Raw genomic sequence first — 21,599 nt, 5'->3', positions numbered from 1 at the left:
GTGGGGTGAATATTTAGAGCTAGAAGACGCTGTCATACCAATGTTGACATCCCTGCCTCCGAGCTTAAAATGTCAGTGGAATAAGGGCTTCATCAGTCTTAGTTGCTATGTTTACTCTTCGAGACAATGATCAGATAGGCAGCATGGCAGAGAAGGAAGAAGAAAGGGCCTTGAGCCAGGGTTGGAAGGATCTGGATTCTTGCTCTAGGGTCGATACTTGCATAGGAAGTGCTGGCGCTTGTCGCATTCTTTGCTGCTCCAAATCAAAAAATCTGTAAGAAAATAAACAGATATTTAAATCCACCCAACTGCTGTGTTGAGTTTATCAGCATTATCTAGGTGTTTTGCTTGGACCCATGGATGGGGTACAAAAGTTTGTGTCAGCTTGACTAGGATGTCAATAGTCAAAGCTATGGTTTTTCCAGTAGTCATGTATGGATGTGAGAGTTGGACTATAAAGAGAGCTGAGCACCGAAGAAATGATGCTTTTGAACTGTGGTGTTGGAGAAGACTCTTGACAGTCCCTTAGACTGCAAGGAGATCCAACCAGTCCATCCTAAAGGAAATCAGTCCTGAATATTCATTGGAAGGACTGATGCTGAAGCTGAAACTCCAGTACTTTGGCCACCTAATGCGAAGAGCTGACTCGTTTGAAACGACCTTGATGCTGGGAAAGATTGAAGGTGAGAGAAGGGGACGACAGGGGATGAGATGGTTGGATGGCATCACCGACTTAATAGACATGAGTTTGAGTAAACTCCGGGAGTTGGTGATGGACAGGGAAGCCTGGCGTGCTGCAGTCCATGGGGTCACAAAGAGTCGGACACGACTGAGCGACTGAACTGAACTGAACTGACTAGGATATGGTGCCCAGTTGTTAGGCCAAACACCAGTCTACATTTTGCTGTGACGGTATTCTTCTATTTAGAAGTGATTTAGAGGCTACCCACTCCAGTATTGTGGCCTGGAGAATTCCATGGACTGTACAGTCCGTGGGGTCGCAAGAGCTGGACATGACTGAGCAACTTTCACTTGCATTTAAATCAGTGGACTTTGCATAGAGCAGATTACCCTCCATAACTTGGTAATCACGTAATCAATGAAGGCCTTAAGAGAAAAGACTGAGGTCCCCAGAAGAGGAAGGAATTCCAACTACTCAGCCTCAAGCCTGCAACATCAACTTGCAGGAATATCCAGCCTGCTGACCTGTGCTGTGAACCTCAGATTTGCCAGCCCCCACAATTGCATGAGGGCTTCCCTGGTGGCTCAGCTGGTAAAGAATCCACCTGCAATGTGAGAGACCTGGGTTCGAACCCTGGGTTGAGAAGATCCCCTGGAAGGGAACAGCTATGTACTCTAGTATTCTGGCCTGGAGAATTCCATGGACTGTATAATCCATGGGGTCACAAAGAGTGAGACATGACTGAGTGACTTTCACTTTCACAACTCCATGAGCTGATTCCTTAAAATAAATTTCTCTATCCCACATGCTCTGTCTGTCTGTCTCACTCCACCTTCTCTTTCTTCTGTTTCTCTGGAGAACTCTAAGACAGGCTAAAAGAAAAATAATTTAAGCATCATACACAATTGCAAAAGCTCCATACCAGCATTGCTTTTGAGGAAGGCAGGACTTGACATTTTGTTGTTGTTGTTTAGTCACTAAGTTGTGTCCAACTCTTTTGCAACCCCATGGACTGTAGCCCATCAGGCTCCTCTGTCCGCAGGATCCCCAGGCAAAAATACTGGAGTGGGTTGCCATTTCCTTCTCCAGGGGATCTTTCTGACCCAGGGATCAAACCTGTATCTCCTGTATTGGCAGACGAGAGCTTGACGAGCCCCATGGAGCTTGATATACATCAATTGAAAATGAGGATGTGGGGAGGAGTCCTATCTTGTTTGAAACAGGATGCTCTAAGGAACACAGCTGAGGCTCTATGAAGCTCCCACTTGAAGTTCACAGAATTGGAAGCTGCTAAAGCCAGCCATGTCCCAACAGGCCACTTATGTATAAAGGAGGACAGAGAGAAAGGACTTTGGAAGGACTGAAGTATTTTTGAGCAGAGGTTCAATTTTTTCTCTTCCAGAAAGTAAGCTCCACAGAATGGCTTGTCGATCTGGGGTGTCTACCACTGAGTGATGAGTGGCTCCCCAGTTGGCTGTCTGCCTGGCTCTGACTTGTAGATCTGGCCCTGGCACTGGTACCAGGGTATGTCAGGTTGATGGGATAAGAGCCTGGGAAGGAGGGCATGGAGGTACAGCCAGTCAAACCAAGGTGAGGTGGCTGGTTCTCAGGAGGAAGAGGAGATAGGTCCTGACCACTCCCTTAGCCACAGGGCCCAGAACTGGGGCCACAGAGTGGAAATGAGATGGAGACGCAAACATTCTGGGCACTGCCAAAGTATGGGGCAAAGAGAGCATGGCACGAGCTTCAAACAACCATGGGGAACACAGCAGGCTCCCCAGGGGGCACTGACTTAGGAAAGTGTCTCTCCTCCCTTGTTCCTCCATGAAAGAGGGGCAGATTCAGGGAAGGGTGTGGGAGACCATACTCGCCTCCCTTCCAGGCCATGAAAGCCACGAGCCCAGTCTGCACAGTGATAAGCATCTGACATATATTGGGCTTCCCTGGTGGCTCAGCTGGTAAAGAATCTGCCTGCAATGCAGGAGACCCTGGGTTTGATCCTTGGCTAGGGAAGATCCCCTGAAGAAGGAAATGGCAACCCACTCCAGCATTCTTGCCTGGAGAATTCCATGGACAGAGGAGCCCGGTGGGATATAGTCCTTGGGATCACAAGAGCCAGAGTTAAAGACTAAACCACCACCACCACCACGATGATTAGTATTATTTTTCCCTCTGTACAGAGTGGCATCTGAGGCACAGAGAAGTAAGGAAATTGGTCAAGGTCACCCAGCTAAGTGAAGGAACTAGACTCCTACCCTAGGCATTCAGAATGCAGAGCCCAGGGCCTTAACCTAAACTATATTAAATATGAAATTTATTTTTTGGTTATAGAACCCTAGTTATCATTACTCAATATCTCACGGTGAACCAGTAGGTAACTTAGGAAGCACAGTGAAATACAATTTTCCAAAAGGTCCCGGTCTTTCTAAACAGATAGAAAAAAGGAACAAGTCCAGTCACAGAGAAACACACATATGGAATGTGTATGGCTGTAACTGGGGATACTAATATTATACGTTATGAGTCTTAAACAAACTATATAGTCCCTGAGTTGGTGAAGCTAAATCTGTTGTATAAACATAAAGTGACATTGACAGGGCTGAGGGCAATACTCTTAAATTCTACCCTCACCAGTTTCTAATCCTTGCTTCCTTCCTTGAGCTTTTCTGCCTCGAGAGCCTGTGTGCTGAGAGTGGAGAGCTGGGCTGAGTGAATGGGAAGAGAAGCATCCTGTGGCCTGGTGTTCTCAGGTGGACAACTGGCTTCTGGTTCCCATACAGGATACTTCATTGTTGGGAACTTTGCTGATGTGGACACAGACTGACAGTGTGAGGATTTTTGTTTGAGAACTCTATCTGATTGAAACCTTAGAATCATGGGAGGGACCTTGGGAGGCCACTGGTTCACTGCTCCCCTGGAGCTTGGTCTGGCATCCAGCTCTAGGGATTCTGATGTTGTCAGTCTGAAGCGATTCCTGAAATTCATATTTTTAAAATGTTCCTGAGCTGACTCTCAAGTGCCACTGAGACTCTTTTAATGCTTTTTAAAATTTTAATTTATTTATTTTAATTGGAGGATAATTACTTTATAATATGGTGATGGTTTCTGCTATATATCAATATGAACCGGCCATAGGCATACATACAGCAGTCCCATCCCGAACCCTTCTTCCACCTATCTCCACACCCTATCCTTCTAGGTTGTCCCAGAGCACCGGCTTTGAGTGCCTTGCTTCATGCATCAAACTCGCACTGTTTATCTATTTTACATATGGTAATGCACATGGTTGGTTCAATGCTAGTCTCTCAAATCATCACACCCTCTCCTTCTCCCACTGAGTCCCAAAGTCTATTCTTTGTGTCTGTGTCTCCTTTGCCGCCCTGCACATAGAATCATCAGTACATCTTTCTAGAGTTCACGTATATGCATTAATATGCAGTATTTGTCTTTCTCTTTTTTAATGCTGCAGCTGCAATAACAACCACATGCATGTGTGCTCAGTTGCTAAGTCGTGGCCGACTTAACTTGCCAGGCTCCTTCTGTCCATGGGATTTCCCAGGCAATAATACTGGAGTGGGTTGCCATTTCCTCCTCTTGGGGATTTTTCACAACGCAGGGATCGAACCCATGTCTCCTGCATTGGCAGGCAGGTCCTTTACCATTAAACCACCAGGGAAGCCCCAGTAACAACCACAGTGTCCACTTTTGCTTGGTTAACTCTACTGATAGGTTTCTTACTACTTTCTAGGGTAGCTCATTATAATTTTGGACAGTACTGATTGTTCAGAATATTTTCCTTATCTTGGATAGAAATATACATTTTGGTAGCTTCTGCATATTGGTCTCGGTGTATTCCTTCCATCAGAGATGACTTATTCCTTAAACAGCAGCTGTAGTCCCTTCCAGACTGTGGGAAATCCTTCCTTGGTCTGTGATATGACCCACTTACCTCCGAAGGTTTGCTTAGAACTCACCTCAGAGTTTGTCTCCACATGTTCATCACTTTGCTGTCAGAAAGTTTTCTCATTCTTGTGTGCATATAACCTTTATTCTTCAGATAATAGTAAACCTGTTCTACGTCCCTTTCCACCTGAGCCCCAGTACCTGAGTTCTCAGTCCTGGCCCTGCCCAGGCTCACGCCCTGGCTAGTGGGGGAATCCTGGTGACGCTACGAAGGCCTTTTAAACACACTGGGATGTTCTCTTTCAGATCAAGCATCTTTTGCATCTTTGACATTCTGTTTCCTTTTCATGTCACTTATTAGCCGTGGTTCTCCTATAGGAGTGATTTTGTCCCCCCAGGGGACATTTAGGGCTTTCCTGGTGGCTCAGACGGTAAAGAATCTGCCTGCCAATGCAGGAGATGTAGGTTCGATCCCTGGGTCAGGAAGATCCCCTGGAGAAGGAAATGGCTACCCGCTCCAGTACTCTTGTCTGGCAAATTCCAAGGACAGAGGAGTCTGTCAGGCTACAGTTTATGGGGTTGCAAAGAATTGGACAGGACTGAGCAACTAACACTTTCAGGGGACATTTAGCAAAGTCGGCAGACATTTTTGGTTGTTACAAATGGTGTATGTGTGTGTGTGTGTATGCTGCTTGTATCTGCCGGTTAGTGACTAGGGAATGCTAACCCTACAATGCACAGGGCAGCTCCCACAACAAAGCATTACCCACCCCAAATGGCTTTTGTAGCAAGGCTGAAAACCCTAACATATTAGCATGAAAAGCAAAGCTTGAAGGCAGGCAAGAGAACTGAAGAGGCTGTGGTGATAGTGCCCAGCCTGCAGCCGAGGTTCTGGGCACTATTTTCTGGGATGAAACTCAGAGAATATGAGGGAAGAATGCAGGCAAAGTGAGGTTTCTAGGGCTCGTGGGGAACCCTGACTGTAAAGAAGCCTGAAAGCAGTCACGCATATTTGCTCCCTGTTGCCTGGATTTCCCCAAATGTGACATATTTCTCCCTCGTGGTATAGGACAGAATTTTAAGATAAACAGAGACACAGATGTAGAGAACAAATGTATGGACACCTAGAGGGAAAAGGGGAGGGGATGGGCTGGGAGATGGGGACTGACACATATATACTACTATGTATAAAATAGATAACTAATGGGAACCTACTGTGTAGTTCAGTGGGAAAAAGAGGGTTCAATCTGCTCAAAGGCCATATATTAAGTTAATCTTAAAAATGCATTCCAATATACAGTAGGTGCAGACAAATACTATTTGATTCCACTTATATGAGATACCTAGAATAGTCAAACTCATAGAGTCAGAAAGGTCATTGGTAGATGCCAGGGATGGGGGTGGGGAGAGGGGTGTGGGGAGAGGGAAGAGGGATTTAGTGTTTAATGGGGACAGAGTTTCAGTTTAAAGAGGTGAAAAATTTGGGAGATGGAGAATGGTGAGAGTTGCACAACAGTGTGTATGTCCTTAGTGCTACTGAGCTATACAGTTAAACATGGTTAAAATAGTGTGTTTTATATTATGTGACTTTTACTATGATAAAAAAAACATTAAAAAGTGAACATAAAAAAAGCGAGTGTAATCATTTGCTACATAGCAGTAATTAATGCAACATGGTTAATCAACTATATTTCAGTTAAAATGAGTTATTGAAAAATAAAAAAAAGAAAAAAGTGATTGGAGCAAAAGAAAATATTGATAACTGAATGGTTGGTACACTGATATGGCAAAGATTGTGACATGGTCACAAATGGTCAGTGAGTAAAGTCTGGGACAAGGCCACTGTCCTGTAGAGTTGTTGGTGTGAAATGGTGCAAAGAGGAGTCAAAGTCCAGCTTCGCTCTTAACAGGAAAGAGAAGGAGCTGGGATTCAGGAAGAGATGTGGTAGAACTTACTGGTCTTGGCATTCATCGCAGCACAGTACTTGTTCTCACCCACGGACTTGTCAGACAAGGATCTGTAAACATACACGGCTCCATCGACCCACTGCCACTGATGCTTCTGCAATGACAGGAGATGGGAGACACGTACACATCAGCCTGCCCACCTGCTCACAGCCCAGATGGTCACTGCAGCCCCCTTAAATACAGCTTTCACTGTAAAACTTGGGAAGGCACAGAAATGTGTGAAGGGAAAATAGAAAAGTCACTCCATTTAACCTTCAGGAAGACAACATTACTAATATTTTACCATATTTACTTGTGGTGTAACCATTTTTATCTATCACAACATTTTTATGTACTGAAAAATGTGGTAGCCTTTAAAACATATATATTCAATTTTGTAGTATTTTGCTTTCCAAACATTTTTTAATGGTAAGAATGTACCACAATTTACCTTACTGATTCTCCTATTGATTGATGTTTATGTTGTTTCCAATTTACAATTATTGCAAAGAATACCACTATAAACAACTTTATTTGTAAAGCTGTTTCTGTACTTAAAATTATTTTTTAAAACTAGAATCCCAGAAGTAAAATTAATGACCAAGGGGCATGAATATTTTAAGGATATTAAAATGCATTCCCAAACTGCTTTTCAAAAACAGTTCAGTTGTAGGAATTTATACCGTCATTTACTGGGAAATTTCTCCTTATCTTAAAAATATTATTCATTAAGACAAAACAAACATCTAGTAATCTGAGTCAAATTATATTGTTATTCTAATTTGTATTTCTTTGATACATTCATTGCACAATTCGTTAGGCTGTTTATTAGCCTCAGTCATGAAGGTAAAAAATTAAATTTAAAAAACCTGGGAGAAATTCCTTCAATTAAAAAAATAAATAAAAACTTAAAACTCAGAAATAGATGTAAATATTTATCCTATCTTTGAATGAGAGGGCTCTGGTTGATAGTAGTGTGAATACTAACAATGTAGAATTAACAGTATAAATTATTTGTAACATCTATAGCAAAGTTTATTAAGAAACACAAAGTCTAGGATTTTTCTCCTTGTATTCTTTGTGCTTTTTGGTTAATGTAGAAGCCCCACAAAGAATCTATAAATTGCAGGTCCCACACAGAGACTTCAGCAACCTCACATGTCATTTCTTACAAAGAGATACTGAGAGGGGTAAAATGAAAGGCCAGTGAAGAAAGTTAAGGATGGCATAAAACACGTGATGGCATCTAGTGAAAAGCTTAACTGAAAGCTTTCCACTTTAACTCAAGATCTAACTGGAATTTAATTAAGCGGGATCCCATAATGAGGCTCTCTGTGTGTGTCTGTGTTTATTTGTATATGTATATGCCCCTATATACTTACAGAAACTTTTTTTTGAAAGGCTCTGAGGAGCTAGTAATTTTGTGTTTAAAAAGACTTGGGAGGGCTCTAAATGGATAGGTCTGTAAGCGGAGGACATGGCTTTGTCCCTAACCTGGAAGCCTTGGCCTCCATCAGCTGGAGGCAGGTGACTGAAGATCTGTTGTGTGTGCCCTTGTCAGTGGGCCTGGGGCCGTTTCCCAGACAGGCGCCTTCTATCTGCTTCTCCCAAGGGGCCATCAGTGGGCCAGGTCTGAGGTTACCTTCTGCGGGTCCTGCAGGCCAATCCACACCGGCTTGTTTCTTTGGTAGGCACCTATGTACTTTGCTATGGTGCTGGCTTCCTTCGAACTCAGGACAGATGCCAAATGGGCTCCGTTTCCATATGACTGACACTCGAGCTGAGGGCAAGGAGGAGATATGAGGTTTAAAAACATGGCCCACAACCTAAATGTCCATCTACAGACAAACGGATGAAGACGATACGGTATATCTCTTTGATGGCTGAGTAATAGTCCATTATGGGCTGACTATTGTGACTATTACTCAGTCACAAAAAAGAATGAAATAATAACATTTGTGGCAATGTGGAAGGACCTAGAGACTATCATACTAAGTATAGTAAGTCAGACAAAGACAAATACCATATGATATCACTTATATGTGGAATCTAAAAAATGATGCAAATGAACTTATTTACAAAACAGAAACAGACTCACAGTCATAAAAAACAAACTTCTGCTTACCAAAGCGGTCAGAGGTGGAGGGGTAAATTAGAAGGTTGGGGTTAAAATATACATACTACAATATATGAAACAGGTAAACAAGGATCTACTGTATGGCACAGGGGATTCTACTCAATATCTTGTAAAGACCTACAAGGGAAAAGAATCTAAAGAAGAATATATTGGTAGAGGTATGTGTATAACTGAATCACTTGTACACCTGAAACTAATAGGATATTGTAAATCAACTGTATTTCAAGAAAAATTAGAAAAAAAAGAAAGAAAAGCACAGCCATCACCTCAGAACCCTAGCTCACCAAGCAGCATGCGCACACACAGCCCCCACCTCCTCTGAGGATCTAAACCCCACAGAAGACTTCCTGTCATCATGGGAGAAAGCATAACACACAGGTGTCAGGCCTCCTCGAGGCCCGGTCACACGCTTTAGGGCCAGTGGAAGTGCCTGGGGTCCTGGACTTGCCTTTCATTTGTGTCTGTGACCCTGACAAGTCTCTGTACCTCTCTTCCTCGTCTGTAAAATGCAAGACATAATTATGGCTACACAAGGGAGCAGTTACGAGCATGGAACTGCCGTAATGATGCGTTATAGTAATACACTTCAACAAATCAAAGCCCACTGATTGTAAAATGTGCAATTCTCTAACTAGAAACTTACTGCCCAATTGAAAAAATCATTGTATATACACACACTTTACAGACAGACAGAGATACATACTTTAAGCTCTCCTGGGCTTTGTTATAGGATCTGCCTACATGATAAAACTTAATTTAATAAAAGCATGGTTTGACTGTGGTTGCTACCCTAATGCTTGCCTTTGAACTTGCTCAGTATTAGATGTGGTTACTGTTTGATGATAATCTTGTCCTGGAGGAGGGCATGGCAGCTCACTCTAGTATTCTTGCCTGGAGAATCCCATGGACAGAGGAGCCTGGTGGGCTATAGCCCATAGGGTCACAAAGAGGTGGACACGACTGAAGCGACTTAGCAGTCCTCACACTAAGTGCCAGCCACTTTACAAAACCCAAATGTTTTTACATCCATAATTTCATTTGCCTTTCAAATTTGTGAGGTGTGGAAGCTGGATTACCAGTCCACGTTTAGGGAGTGTACCAATCACAAAGATTCCTGGGACAGAAGAGCAAACAGGCTCGTTGGTTTAAGTGATATTTTCCCTGTAAATTCACGTGGCTAGAACCCAGAGCTCTGCTTCTTCAGTCTGAGATTGGGTTTACCTGTCGTTTTCATGCCAGCCCCATTGCCTCCAGGAGTTTTGTGAACTAAGATAGCAGCTAGGAATCAAGAAGCACAGCGCTGTGAGGTCAATTTCTCCAGTCCTTCCTGACACCTTCTCTGCACTCTGGTTCAGGAGTGGTTAACTCTGCTAAGGTTTGGTAGCAATTTTATGGAATGTTTTTGCCTTAAAAATCTGAATTGAGCATCTACCACGCACCAGAGGTTTTTTTGCAACAACCCCAACAACCCCATGGGATGAAAGTATTGTCCCCATGTTATAGAAGAAAGCTGGTAAAGTGAGGTATAGCTCTAACTAATGCCTGGCAAAACATAATTTAAATGCACACCTATTTTATTCCAGAATAGACTTGCACTTCACAGGTGGGCTTTCCGGGTGGCTCAGTGGGTAAAGAATCTGCCTGCAATGCAGGAGACACAGGAGACGAAGGTTCAGTCCCCGGGTTGGGAAGACACCCTGGAGAAGGGCAGGGCAACCCACTCTAGTATTCTTGCCTGGAGAATCCCACGGACAAAGGAGCCTGCCGGTTACAGTCCATGGGGTTGCAAAGAGTCAGACATTTCTGAAGCGACTGAGCAAACGTATTATTCCAAAGCTCCCCGGATATCTTCCTCTTTGCTTTGGTAGAATTAGCATTGGGCTCTCCGGGGACAGGCAATACAAATGTCTGAGGCCACTGTGGGCCCAGATTGTACCCCACATCCCCACTGGTCTCCACAGTTGGTCACTCCAGTAAAACTACCATAATTCAGAGACACAGCAGCCCTGACTCCTCATATTCCGAGGTAACTTACTCTGACTGGCTACATGGGTATCTCTTAGGAAAGCCTCAGTGAAATAAAACCAATGCATTTGTTGAGTTATGGGGACACTAAGGCCTTCCATGTGTTCAGAATGCTTCACTATCTGTCAGGTGGCTCTGAGGCAGGTAAATCTTGTACAGAAATTCAAGTTGTTCTTTCTGTAAGTTCCTCATCTCATCCTCTTTGGCTTAATGTGCTTCTGTCTTTCTCCCTGATAATGGACTCCCCGAGGGGAGGCTGTCTCTGGTTCATTCTCATGCCTTTGCAGCCCCTCCAGTGTCTGGGCCTGTAGTACACACTCCATTGCTTTGTTGTTGTTCAGTTGCCCAGTCATGTCCAATTCTTTGTGACCCCATGGACTGCAGCACGCCAGGCCTCCCTGTCCCTCACCATCTCCCAAAGTTTTCCCAAGTTCATGTCCACTGCATCAGTGATGCCATCCAGCCATTTCATCCTCTGATGCCCTCTTCTCCTGACTTCAATCTTTCCCAGCATCAGGGACTTTTTCAATGAGTCAGCTGTTAGCATCAGATGACCAAAATACTGGAGTTTCAGCATCAGTCTTTCCAATGAGTACTCAGGGCTGATTTCCCTTAAGATTGACTGGTTTGATCTCTCTGCTGTCCAGGGGACTCTCAGGAGTCTTCTCCAGCATCACAGGTCGAAGGCATCAATTCTTTGGTGCTTCACCTTCTTTATGGTCCAACTCTGACAATCACAACTGTACATGACCACTGGGAAGAACATAGCCTTGATTATATGGACCTTTATTGGCAGAGTAATGTCTCTGCTTTTCAACGCACTAAGTTTGTCATAGTTTTCCTGCCAAGAAGCAAATGTCTTCTGATTTCATGGCTACAGTCACCACTGCAGTGATATCAGAGCCCCAGAGAGGAAATATGTCACTTTCCACCTTTCCCCCTCTATGTGCTGCATTGATGCTTACAACATTAAAGGGGTTGAAGGGGTAACCCTCTTCTCTCCACTTCACCTGCCAGGTGACTTCTCAGAACTCCAGGGAAGGACCCTTGGCTCTGAGTTGAATGATACCTGGAGCTTTGGGTGTTCCCTTGCTCTAGAGACACCTCTCTGAGCATGAGCCAGATTTCTTACCTCAGCCTCAGACCAGTTCCTCAGCTTCCGGAAGTATCCATAGCAATATGACATGTGGTAAAACCACCCAGTAGGACAGCTAGGTCTCAGGATAAAGGCTGTGCACAAACAAAAGGCAAATACAAGTTACAAAGGAAAGAAAAAGCAATTCAACACCCTAGCTAGTTTAAGACCTAGGTCCCCTTGAAGGAGGAGAGGCTGAGCGTCCTGGAGGCAGGATCGCGCTCTGCTGCCACATCTTTATACTGTTCACCTTTCTCCTGGCATCTCCGGAGGGGGCTGTGGTCTCTTACCAGAGTACTTCAGCATTGGGGAAAAGGAGATAATCAGATCTTTGAGGCTACTGGACACTGGCTCTGAACTGACACCGATTCCAGGAGACCCCAAACATCACTGAGGTCTGCCAGTCAAGTAGGGTTTATAGAGGTCAAGCGATCAATGATGTTTTAGCTCAGGACTATTTTCCATGGACCCAGTGGTCCCCCAAGCCCATCCCCGTGCTAATCTCCTTAAGGATTATGTAATTGGAATAAATATCCTCAGCAACTGGCAGAATCCCCACGCTGGTAGCAAAATCAAACAGATGTAATTCAAGAGATCACAAGAGTGGATGAGGGGCATAAATTGGGAGTTTTAGGCATCATAGGGGACAAATGGGTTTTTCCTTTTTTTATCTAGGGGAATACATGACCGGTTAGATGGCAACTTGGCAGGAACTTGAAAATGGGGGGCTGTAAGTCAGTAGCCAGGGGAGGGGAACATTTTAGGCTAAGGGGGTGGGTGAGCAGAGAAATGGCAGCAGGAAGAGCAAGCACTTAGGTTTGCCTTACGTGTAGAGGATCTGTCAGGCAACCACTACAGAAAACAGAAGGAGAGAGCCAGGGCCCAGAAGCCAGGGAAACCATGACTCAGAGAGAAAACTCTTCCAGCTAGTGGACTGATGAATGGGCCATGTCACTGAAACTGCTGGAAATGCAGAGGACCCAGATAATGAACGGGATGCTGAGCTAGTAAGTTTGGACTTTGTGCCAGTGTGGCCACGTGGTAATGCTGTAGATGGGTGCAGGAGTCTTTCCACCCCCAGTGAATGTCCATGGACTGTTGTGGTCACATAGCATCCCCTCTCTCCTCAGGCAGATGACACAGCCATCACTTGCTTGCCTGACGCTTCTGTTCCACTTCATTGTGTGTGTTAGCCCCACAGTCGTGTCCAACTCTTTGAGACCCTATCGACTGAAGTCTGCCAGGCTCCTCTGTCCATGGGATTCTCCAGGCAAGAATACTGGGGTGGGTTGCCATTCCCTGATCCAAGGGATCTTCCCAGTCCATGGATCGAACCCCTGTATCCTGCATTGCAGGCAGATTCTTTACTTCTGAGCCACCAGGGAAGCCCTGATCTACTTCATTCGTTGCCTACAAATCTCCTCTCCTACAAATCTCCTGTTGCTTTCAGATAAGCTCTCCACTCAGTTGGGCATTCAAGGGTGTTCAGAGCCTGGTCACATGGCCCTAGTGAAACCCAGCTTCCAGTGCAGCAGCCCCAGCTCCATCCTGGAACATGACGCTCATTGTTGACATAAATTCTTTGTTTGTGCTCTGCTTTGTACCTGTGAATGATGGACAATGACTAACTAGTGGAGGCACAGCAAGACAAGTTTCAATGTCAAAGCATCTCTTTGCCCTTTCCTGTTTTCCCATTTTGTTTGCCTTTAACCTTGCCTGTGTGCTAAGTCACTTCAGTCGTGTCTGACTCTCTTTGGGACCCTATGGACTGTAGTCCACCAGGCTCCTCTGTCCATGGGATTCTCCAGTGACCCTATGAACTGTAGTCCATCAGGCTCCTCTGTCCATGGGATTCTCCAGGCAAGAACACTGGAGTGGATTACCATGCCCTCCTGCAGTGGATCTTCCCAACCCAGGGACCGAACCCACATCTCTTATGTCTCCTGCATTGGCAGGCAGCTTTTTTACCACTAACACCACCTGGGAAGCCCTCTGTTTAATCTTGAAAGAGCCTAATTATAGGCATGAAATCACTAGGCAATTTAACCTAACTCCTGAATTATGCTCTCCTGAATGCATACTATGCCTTATCTAAAATGCTGATTGTTTTCCTAGATAAATAGAAGTAAAAATGAAGAATTCGGCAGTTAAAAAATGTTGTTGTTGTTTAGTCACTAACTCATGTCTGACTCTTTGTGACCCCATGGACTGCACCACACCAGGCTTCCCTGTCCTTCACCATCTCCTGGAGCTTGCTCATACTTATGTCCATCGAATCGCTGATGCCATCCAACCATCTCATCCTCTGTCGTCCCCTTCTCCTCTTGCCTTCAATCTTTCCCAGCATCAGGGTCTTTTCAATGAGGATGAAAAGTATTGGAGCTTCAGCTTCAGCATCAGTCATTTCAATGAGTATTCAGGGTTGATTTCCTTTGAGATTAACTGGTTTGATCTCCTTGCAGCCCAAGAGACTCTAGAGTCTTCTCCAGCACCACAGTTCGAAAGCATCAGTTCTTCAGTGCTTAGCCTTCCTTATGGTCCAACCCTCACATTCATATGTGATTACTGGAAAAACCATAGCTTAGACCATATAGACCTTTGTCGACAAAGTGATGTACCTGCTTTTTCATACGCTGTCTAGGTTTTCTTAGCTTTTCTTCTAAGGAGCAAGAATATTTTAATTTCATGGCTACAGTCACCGTCTGCAGTGATTTTGGAGCCCAAGAAAATAAAATCTGCCACTGTTTCCACTTTTTTCCGCATCTATTTGTCATGAAGCGATGGGACTGGATGCCATGATCTTAGTTTTTTCAATGTTGAGTTTTAAGCCAGTTTTTTCACTCTCCTCTTTCACAGTCATCAAGAGGCTCTATCCTTAATAGTCCCCTTCTCAATCCTGCAGGCAGATCATGCAGGCAAGATGACATTGGAATGGTCAACCAGTCTGCACACACTGGGGAATAATGCAGAATCCAATTTCCTGCATCAATAATTCATTAAGAGTCCTCTCTCTTTCTCCCCTTTAAAAATCATCAAGGCTGAGAAGAATCTTTGGAGTTGGTCTCTGGACACAAGTTCACCTTCTCCCTAGATTTCCAGCTTTTCTGAGTCAAGCACCTTTCCTTTCTAAGTAACAAGCAGTCAAATTGGGTAACAAAGGGGTACCTCAAATGTATCAGTAATTGTTAAAAAAAATAGTAACTACTTAATAAATTGTAGCTATCAAAATAATCACATTATCATTATAACCCATGTAATATGTTGTGAAAATAGTAACTAGTTAGGATGTTTTTTGTTTTGTTTTTCTAACTTTTTATGTTCTATTGGAGTATAGCCGATTAACAATATTGTGATAGTTTCAGGTGAGCAGTAAAGGAATTCAGCCACATGTGTGTGTGTGTGTGTGTGTGTGTGTGTGTATCCATTCTCCCCCAAACTCCCCTCTCGTCCAGGCTGACACAGAGTTCCCTGTGCTATACAGTAGGTCCTTGTTGCAAATCCATTTTCAGTGTAGCAGTGTGTACATGTCCATCCCCAGCTCCCTCACTGTCTCTCCTCCCCCCACCCCGGCTTCTTGGACAGCTCACTCTCCACAGCACAGTTTGGGCAAATTTCAAGCCCCCTCAGGGAAGCCAGGACCAGAGCAGCAAGGCACTAACTACCCAGGCTGTTGATTAGAAATGGCCATGGAATGTGGCCCGCTGGGGGAGCTTGAGGGCAGCCTCTCCCGGTCTTTCACACGCTAGCACGTTCCAGAGAAAGTGGTTGAGTTCCCAGGTCCTGAATGGCCGTAGGTGGTCAAGAGAGCTGGTAGCTGGACCCACAGACTTCAGCCACAAGCACCAACATGAGGCCCTAAGAACCCTGCTTCTCTTTGTATCTCCTTCCAGTCACTCTCTCCCCAGGCCTGGGCATCCCCGCTGGCTGAAGTGCTGGGTCATGTGCAGCCCTGGGCCCTCTCAAGAGGCCTCTTCTCAATAGAAGTGCTGCTCAGGCGAGTTTCTTCACTCCCCGTACCACACACGACACCAGCAGGGCCTCTGCAGACTGTCAAAGCAGCCTGGATACTTATTCTTAGCCCATATATGCAGCTTTCTTCCCCTGCTTTCTCCACTGGTAGATTCTAGGATATTGCTTACTACCTCACAGATGTGTTACTTCAATATTTTATTTATAAAATATTTTATTTTTGTTTATTTGTGTATTTGTCTGTGCCTGGTCTTAGTTGCAGCATGTGGGATCTTAGTTCCCTGACCAGGGATTGAAGCCAGCCGCCTGCACTGGGAGCGCAGTCTTAGCCATTGGGCCAGCAGGGAAGTCCTGACATGGGACTTTATACTTGATGCTCCCTAGGGATTGAACCCAGGTTTCTCGTATTGCAGGCAGATTCTTTACCAGCTGAGCCACACAGGAATCCCAAGAACACTAGAGTGGGTAACCTATCCCTTCTTCAGCAGATCTTCCCAACCCAAAAATTGAACCAGGGTATCCTGCATTGCAGGTGGATTCTTTACCAACCGAGCTATCAGGGAAGCCCCATTTTTGTTTATTTATTTATTTGTCTGTGCCAGGTCTTAGTTGCAGTATGTGGGATCTTAGTTCCCTGACCAGGGATTGAACCTGGCCGCCTGCATTGGGAGCACAGATTCTTAGCCACTAGACCACAAGGGAAATCCTGACGTGTGACTTTATACTTGATGTTGGGCCTACGTGTGTGTTGGAGCCATCTCTCCAACTAGTCTTATGTTCGTTGCAAACTGGAATTCCCCAATATGTTCAAGTAGGAAAACAGTGCACAAAACATTGGGTAGTTCTAATTATGGTTATCATTTCTTGACTGCCAGGTGACAGGTACTTTAAATACATTATCTCCACCCTTCACAATAAACTTGCAAAATAATTATTATAATCTACATTTGATTGATGATGGCTTCACTATGGCTCACATCCATACAAAGAACGTTGACTGCGGGCTCAATTCCAGCTTAGTGACTGATACTCACCATCCAGGACTTGAGTGCTGGCTACACAGCTCATCAGAAAAACCAGCCACATGCTTTTCGGAGCCATCTTCCTCTTCCTCCAGGGACAGAAGTGCTTCAGGAAGCACGGATCTCAGAGTCCTTGTTAGTTTTTCCTTGATACTCCTGGATTCACCCAGATCTGAAATTTCAACACATTTGCACTAGTGAAGTGGACCCAGGAGTTTATAAAAGCCAAATCATATTAGTAAATGCATTCTTCTCCGTCACTCAGTTGTGCCCAATTCTTTGTGATTCCATGGACTGTAGCCTGCCAGGCTCCACTGTCCATGGGATTTTTCAGGTAAGAACAGTGGAGTGGACTGCCGTTTCCTCCTCCAGGGGATGTTCCCAACCCAGGGATCAAATATGTGTCTCCTGCATTGCCTGCATTGGCAGACAGATTCTTTACCTCTGTGCCACGTAGGAAGCCCAAATCATAAATGAAGGAAAAAATATCTCTCTGGCTAAACCCAAATTATACAACAAAGGGAATTTGAAAAGATATATGCACCCCAATGTTCGTTTCAGCACTGTTTACAATAGACAAGACATAGAAGCAACCTAAATGTCCATCAACAGATGAATGGATAAAGAAGATGTGATGGACCTAGAGATTATCATACTAAGTGAAGTGAGTCAGAAAGAGAAAGACAAATGCCATCTGATATCACTTAGGTGGAATCTAAAATAGGAAACAAAGGAACTTACAAAACAGGAACAGATTCACAGACTTAGGAAAGAAACTTATGGTTACCAAAGGGGCAAGGTATAGGGAAAGGGTAAATTGAGAGTTTGGGATTGATATATACAGAGTATCTTTAAAATAGATAATCAACAAGCATCTACTGTATAGCACAGGGAACTCCACTTTACTACTAATAATAACTCTGCTTTTCTGTAATAACCCAAATGGGAAAAGAATTTGAAAAAGAACGTACATATGTATGTATAACTGAATCACTTTGTTGTACACCAGAAACTAACAGCATTATAAATCAACTATACCCTGCTGCTGGGAAAGACTGAAGGCAGAGGGGAAGGGGACGACAGAGGACGAGATGGTTGGATGGCATCACAGACTCAACTGACATGAGTTTGAGCAAGCTCCAGGAGATGGACAGGGAAGCCTGGTATGCTGCAGTCCATGGGGTGGCCAAGAGTCGGACACGACTGAGCAACTGAACAACAACATACTTCAATAATAAATAGGAACCTCAAGCTAAATATAAAGATTAGGAAAATTTATCTTATGCCAGACCTCTGAGCCAATGCCAAAGATCTAACTCTGCTGGGCTGAATGGTTTCAAGTCTGAAAGCATTTGGTATAGTCTGGAGAGCCCGCCCTTGCTATTCTCAGGAGAACCAAGAGAGGGCGTCCAAAGCAAGCTTTCTCTCAGATGAGGCAGTATTTGCGCTTTATTTATTTTTTATTTTTTTTTTTTCTTTTTTCCCTAGTATTTGCGCTTTAATAGAGAGTCGGACACCAATGAAGCGACTTAGCAGCAGCAGCAGTTTAAGTCAATCAAGTCAATCCCAACCGTGAGTTTTTAATGTTAGAATTAAAACTGAATATGTTATCTAATATCTCCACTTTACAGTTTAGAAAACCTGAGGTATGAAGTCATTTTCTCATTGTCACACAGTTACAAGAATTCCTGTCTTTAGTTCAACTTTCTTGCGTTTACATGATACCACACTTTAAAGAAAATAATTTTATCTTTTCCTGTGACAAAATAGTACACAAATTATTAAAAGATCATTGAAAAACTAGAGAATACGAAGTAATCTTCCAGAGAAACAATTGAGTGAAGAGCTTATTAACATTTTCTCGACATTATATAGCAACATGTGTTGTTTATATAATTTTGTATAGTCATATAATTCTGTAACCTGGTTTTCTCTCTCAGAAACAGATTGTAATAAACCTTCCACTCACATAACTTTTATGAAGTTTTGCTTCTCTCTTTAGTATAAATTCACATATGTGAGAGCCTGTTAAGTTGCTTCAGTTGAGTCTGACTCTGCAACCCTATGGACCGAAGCCTGCTAGGCTAATCTGTCTATAGGATTCTCTGTCCATGGGATTCTCTAGGCAAGAATACCGGAGTAGGCTGCCATGCCCTCCTCCAGGGGATCTGTTGGATCCAGGAATCGAACTCTTGTCTCTTATGTCTCCTGCATTAGCAGGTGGGTTCTTTACCACTAGCGCCACCTGGGGCGTCCGAATTCACATACACAGGGCTGTAACTTCACAGAACACACAAAGTGTCACATTGATATTCTTGGCTAAAACACCCTCTGAACCTAGAGGAGTAGGAGGGAGGCTCAAGAAGGAGGGGATATACACACACTTATAGCTAATTCAGGTTGTTGTACAGCAGAAAGCCAAGACAACATTGTAAAGCAATTATAATCCAATTAAAAAATAAATTTCAAAGAATTTTTAAAATGCCCTCTGAATGGGCTGCACTGTGTGTTCATTCTAACACTAGTGGGCAGGAATGCTGCTTTCCCCAGCCCTTAATGAACAGCTGATTTGTCCATTTTTTTTTCTTGCTAATTTTGGTATATTAAAGAAAAACTTCATTTTAAAAATACTGATAAACTTGAATGTCTTTTTATATAATGATTAGCTTTTAAAATTTCTTTTATGAATTTTTGGTTTACAGCTTTGCACAGCTTATTGTGGGATTTTTTCTCTTTCTCCTCAGGAATTTGGAGGGCTTTCTTTGTATATTTATTGTCTTTTGTATCTTACCAAAAATATTTCCCAGTTTGTATTTTCTCTTGTTTACAATATATTTTTTTTGCCTACTGAAAATTTCAAAAATTGTCCTAGTTATCATCTCCCTTATAACTTTTGGAATTTATATTTGAAAAACTGGCCATTGCCATCCACGTAAGATTAAAATATCAACCTCTATTCTATTTTTATCCATTAGGCAACCACTTTAGTGTAAGCATGGGGTTGGGAAAAAGATTTTCCCCCCAAATCATTATTAACGTGAGTAATTCATTGCATTTTAATTTGAGCATACTTTATGATCCCCAAATCAGCATACATATTCTAACTCTCAAATAATAGATGGCTTAAGCGAAATGGTGGAACAGAGTATTTGAATTGGAAACTTTCCCAGAAAATCCAAAGATGAGGTCCATATTAAGGTCCATATGAACACTTTGACACAGCGTTGATAAGGAGGGAAACAGAAGAGTGAAGAGTGTGTGGCTGTGATGACCTCTCTCTCTCTAACTATGGTATTAACCCTGCAATTAATTCCTCTGAGGAGCCTCCATTCCCAAAGTGACAGAGGTATTTTGGCTGTCCAGTACCCTCTTCAAGACACAAATGGCAAAATCTTCACTCTCAGGTCAGCAATCTGGGGAAAGGAGATTCAGCATCTTTTTAAATATGGTCCTCACCACTTATCTGCAGGGAATACATTCTAAGACCCCCTGAAACCACAGATATTACAGAACCCTATATATACTGTTTTTCCTATGCTAATCGGGGTGGGGGGTGGGGATGAAGGGAAGCAGTACGCTGGACAAAGGGATGACCCACCTCCTGAGTGGGAATAAGCAGGATCATGCTAGATTTCATCAGGCTGCTCAGAACAGAGCATAGCACAATCTATAATTTATGACTTTTTTATTTTTGGAGTTTACCATTTAATATTTTCTGACCCCAGCTGACTGAGGATAGCAAACTTCGGAGAGTGCCACCAAGATAAGGCAGGGGCACTACTGTTACCTATAACTGAATTTTAACAAATTGACATTCATTGACTGCTCCCATATCATCCAGTTTAATCACCATAACTAGGCTGCCTTCCAGATATCATTAGCTTATTTTGCACATGAAGACCCTGAGGTTTAAGTATCTAGATTAAGATTAATATCTAGGTTAGTATCTAAATTAAGTATCTAGATTAGTATTAGTATCTAGATTACTATTAGATTAAGTATCTATCCTACAGTTTCACAGCTTCTAGATGGCTGAGCCAGGATTTAACTCAACACTATTTGAGACCAACACTATTTGAGACCAAAGGCAACACTCTATAAGACAAAAAAGGAAATAAGTCATTTAAATTAAACAAAACAGCAACACAAGCACGATTAACATGGTTTGAACTATACCTTGTCCTTTCTGGCCCAGTTAAAAGCTGGCAAAGAAAAACAGATACTCAAAGGAAGCCCTGTGCCCTCAACGGCATGGAGGATTAATTACCTGGTTGGCATTCAAAGCTCTGAGGACCCTTGCCTTCTTCAGTGTCCTTAGAGATCCCCGGCAGTTTCTGAAGTTTTTATATCTTCTTGCCTCAGGAATTATATGACGTTTGCTTTAATCATACAGCAGTGATGTTTACAAATAATAGCCATCCATAAAAGTCTTATCTACAGTCAAAGTGAACTGTATGAGATATGAATTGAGAACATATCCAAGTTGTGTTTTAATTATTTAAGAGAACCTCTCCCTAATTGCAAATAGAGTCTTTTCTTTACAACCCATCTTAGCAATATCCTGTAATTTGTGATGGAAGAAAATTATACGTATTGAAGGATAGGAAAGTAATTTTGGCTTATATTATGATTTAACTTGAAATGTATGCTAACTAGAATAGCTTATTTGTAGAAATAGAGTTACAGATGTAGAAAACAAACACAGATACCAGGGGATAAGCCGGGAAGGGATTAATTGGGAGACTGGGATTGACATAGACACACTATTATATGTGAAAT

The 21,599-nt window shown here is 43.2% G+C and overlaps 1 protein-coding gene across 1 annotated transcript; it reads right to left on the bottom strand.

Moving 5' to 3' along the window:
• Positions 1–96: 96 nt before the first annotated feature.
• Positions 97–21,194, bottom strand: REG4 (regenerating family member 4). Its single transcript, XM_061121028.1, has 6 exons — positions 21,088–21,194; positions 16,833–16,992; positions 11,827–11,924; positions 8,175–8,312; positions 6,542–6,647; positions 97–272 (listed from the first exon to the last, which is right to left on the bottom strand). Exons 2-6 carry the CDS (start codon positions 16,897–16,899, stop codon positions 205–207), a joined length of 477 nt encoding a protein of 158 aa, XP_060977011.1. The 5' UTR covers positions 16,900–16,992; positions 21,088–21,194; the 3' UTR covers positions 97–204.
• Positions 21,195–21,599: the final 405 nt, after the last annotated feature.

This window comes from Dama dama, chromosome 20, assembly GCF_033118175.1.
Source record: "Dama dama isolate Ldn47 chromosome 20, ASM3311817v1, whole genome shotgun sequence".
Classification (NCBI taxonomy): Eukaryota; Metazoa; Chordata; class Mammalia; order Artiodactyla; family Cervidae; genus Dama; species Dama dama.
This window is presented reverse-complemented; position numbering and strand designations above follow the sequence as displayed.

Bases quoted from the DNA above. Each gene is read 5' to 3' on its own strand.
- REG4 (XM_061121028.1), bottom strand. From the start codon at position 16,899: ATGGCTCCGAAAAGCATGTGGCTGGTTTTTCTGATGAGCTGTGTAGCC. The intron at 8,313-11,826 runs GTAAGAAATCTG...CCTTGCCCTCAG, and splicing joins GGAACTGGTCTGAGGCTGAG to CTCGAGTGTCAGTCATATGG. The intron at 6,648-8,174 runs GTAACCTCAGAC...CTGTCATTGCAG, and splicing joins GCCTGCAGGACCCGCAGAAG to AAGCATCAGTGGCAGTGGGT.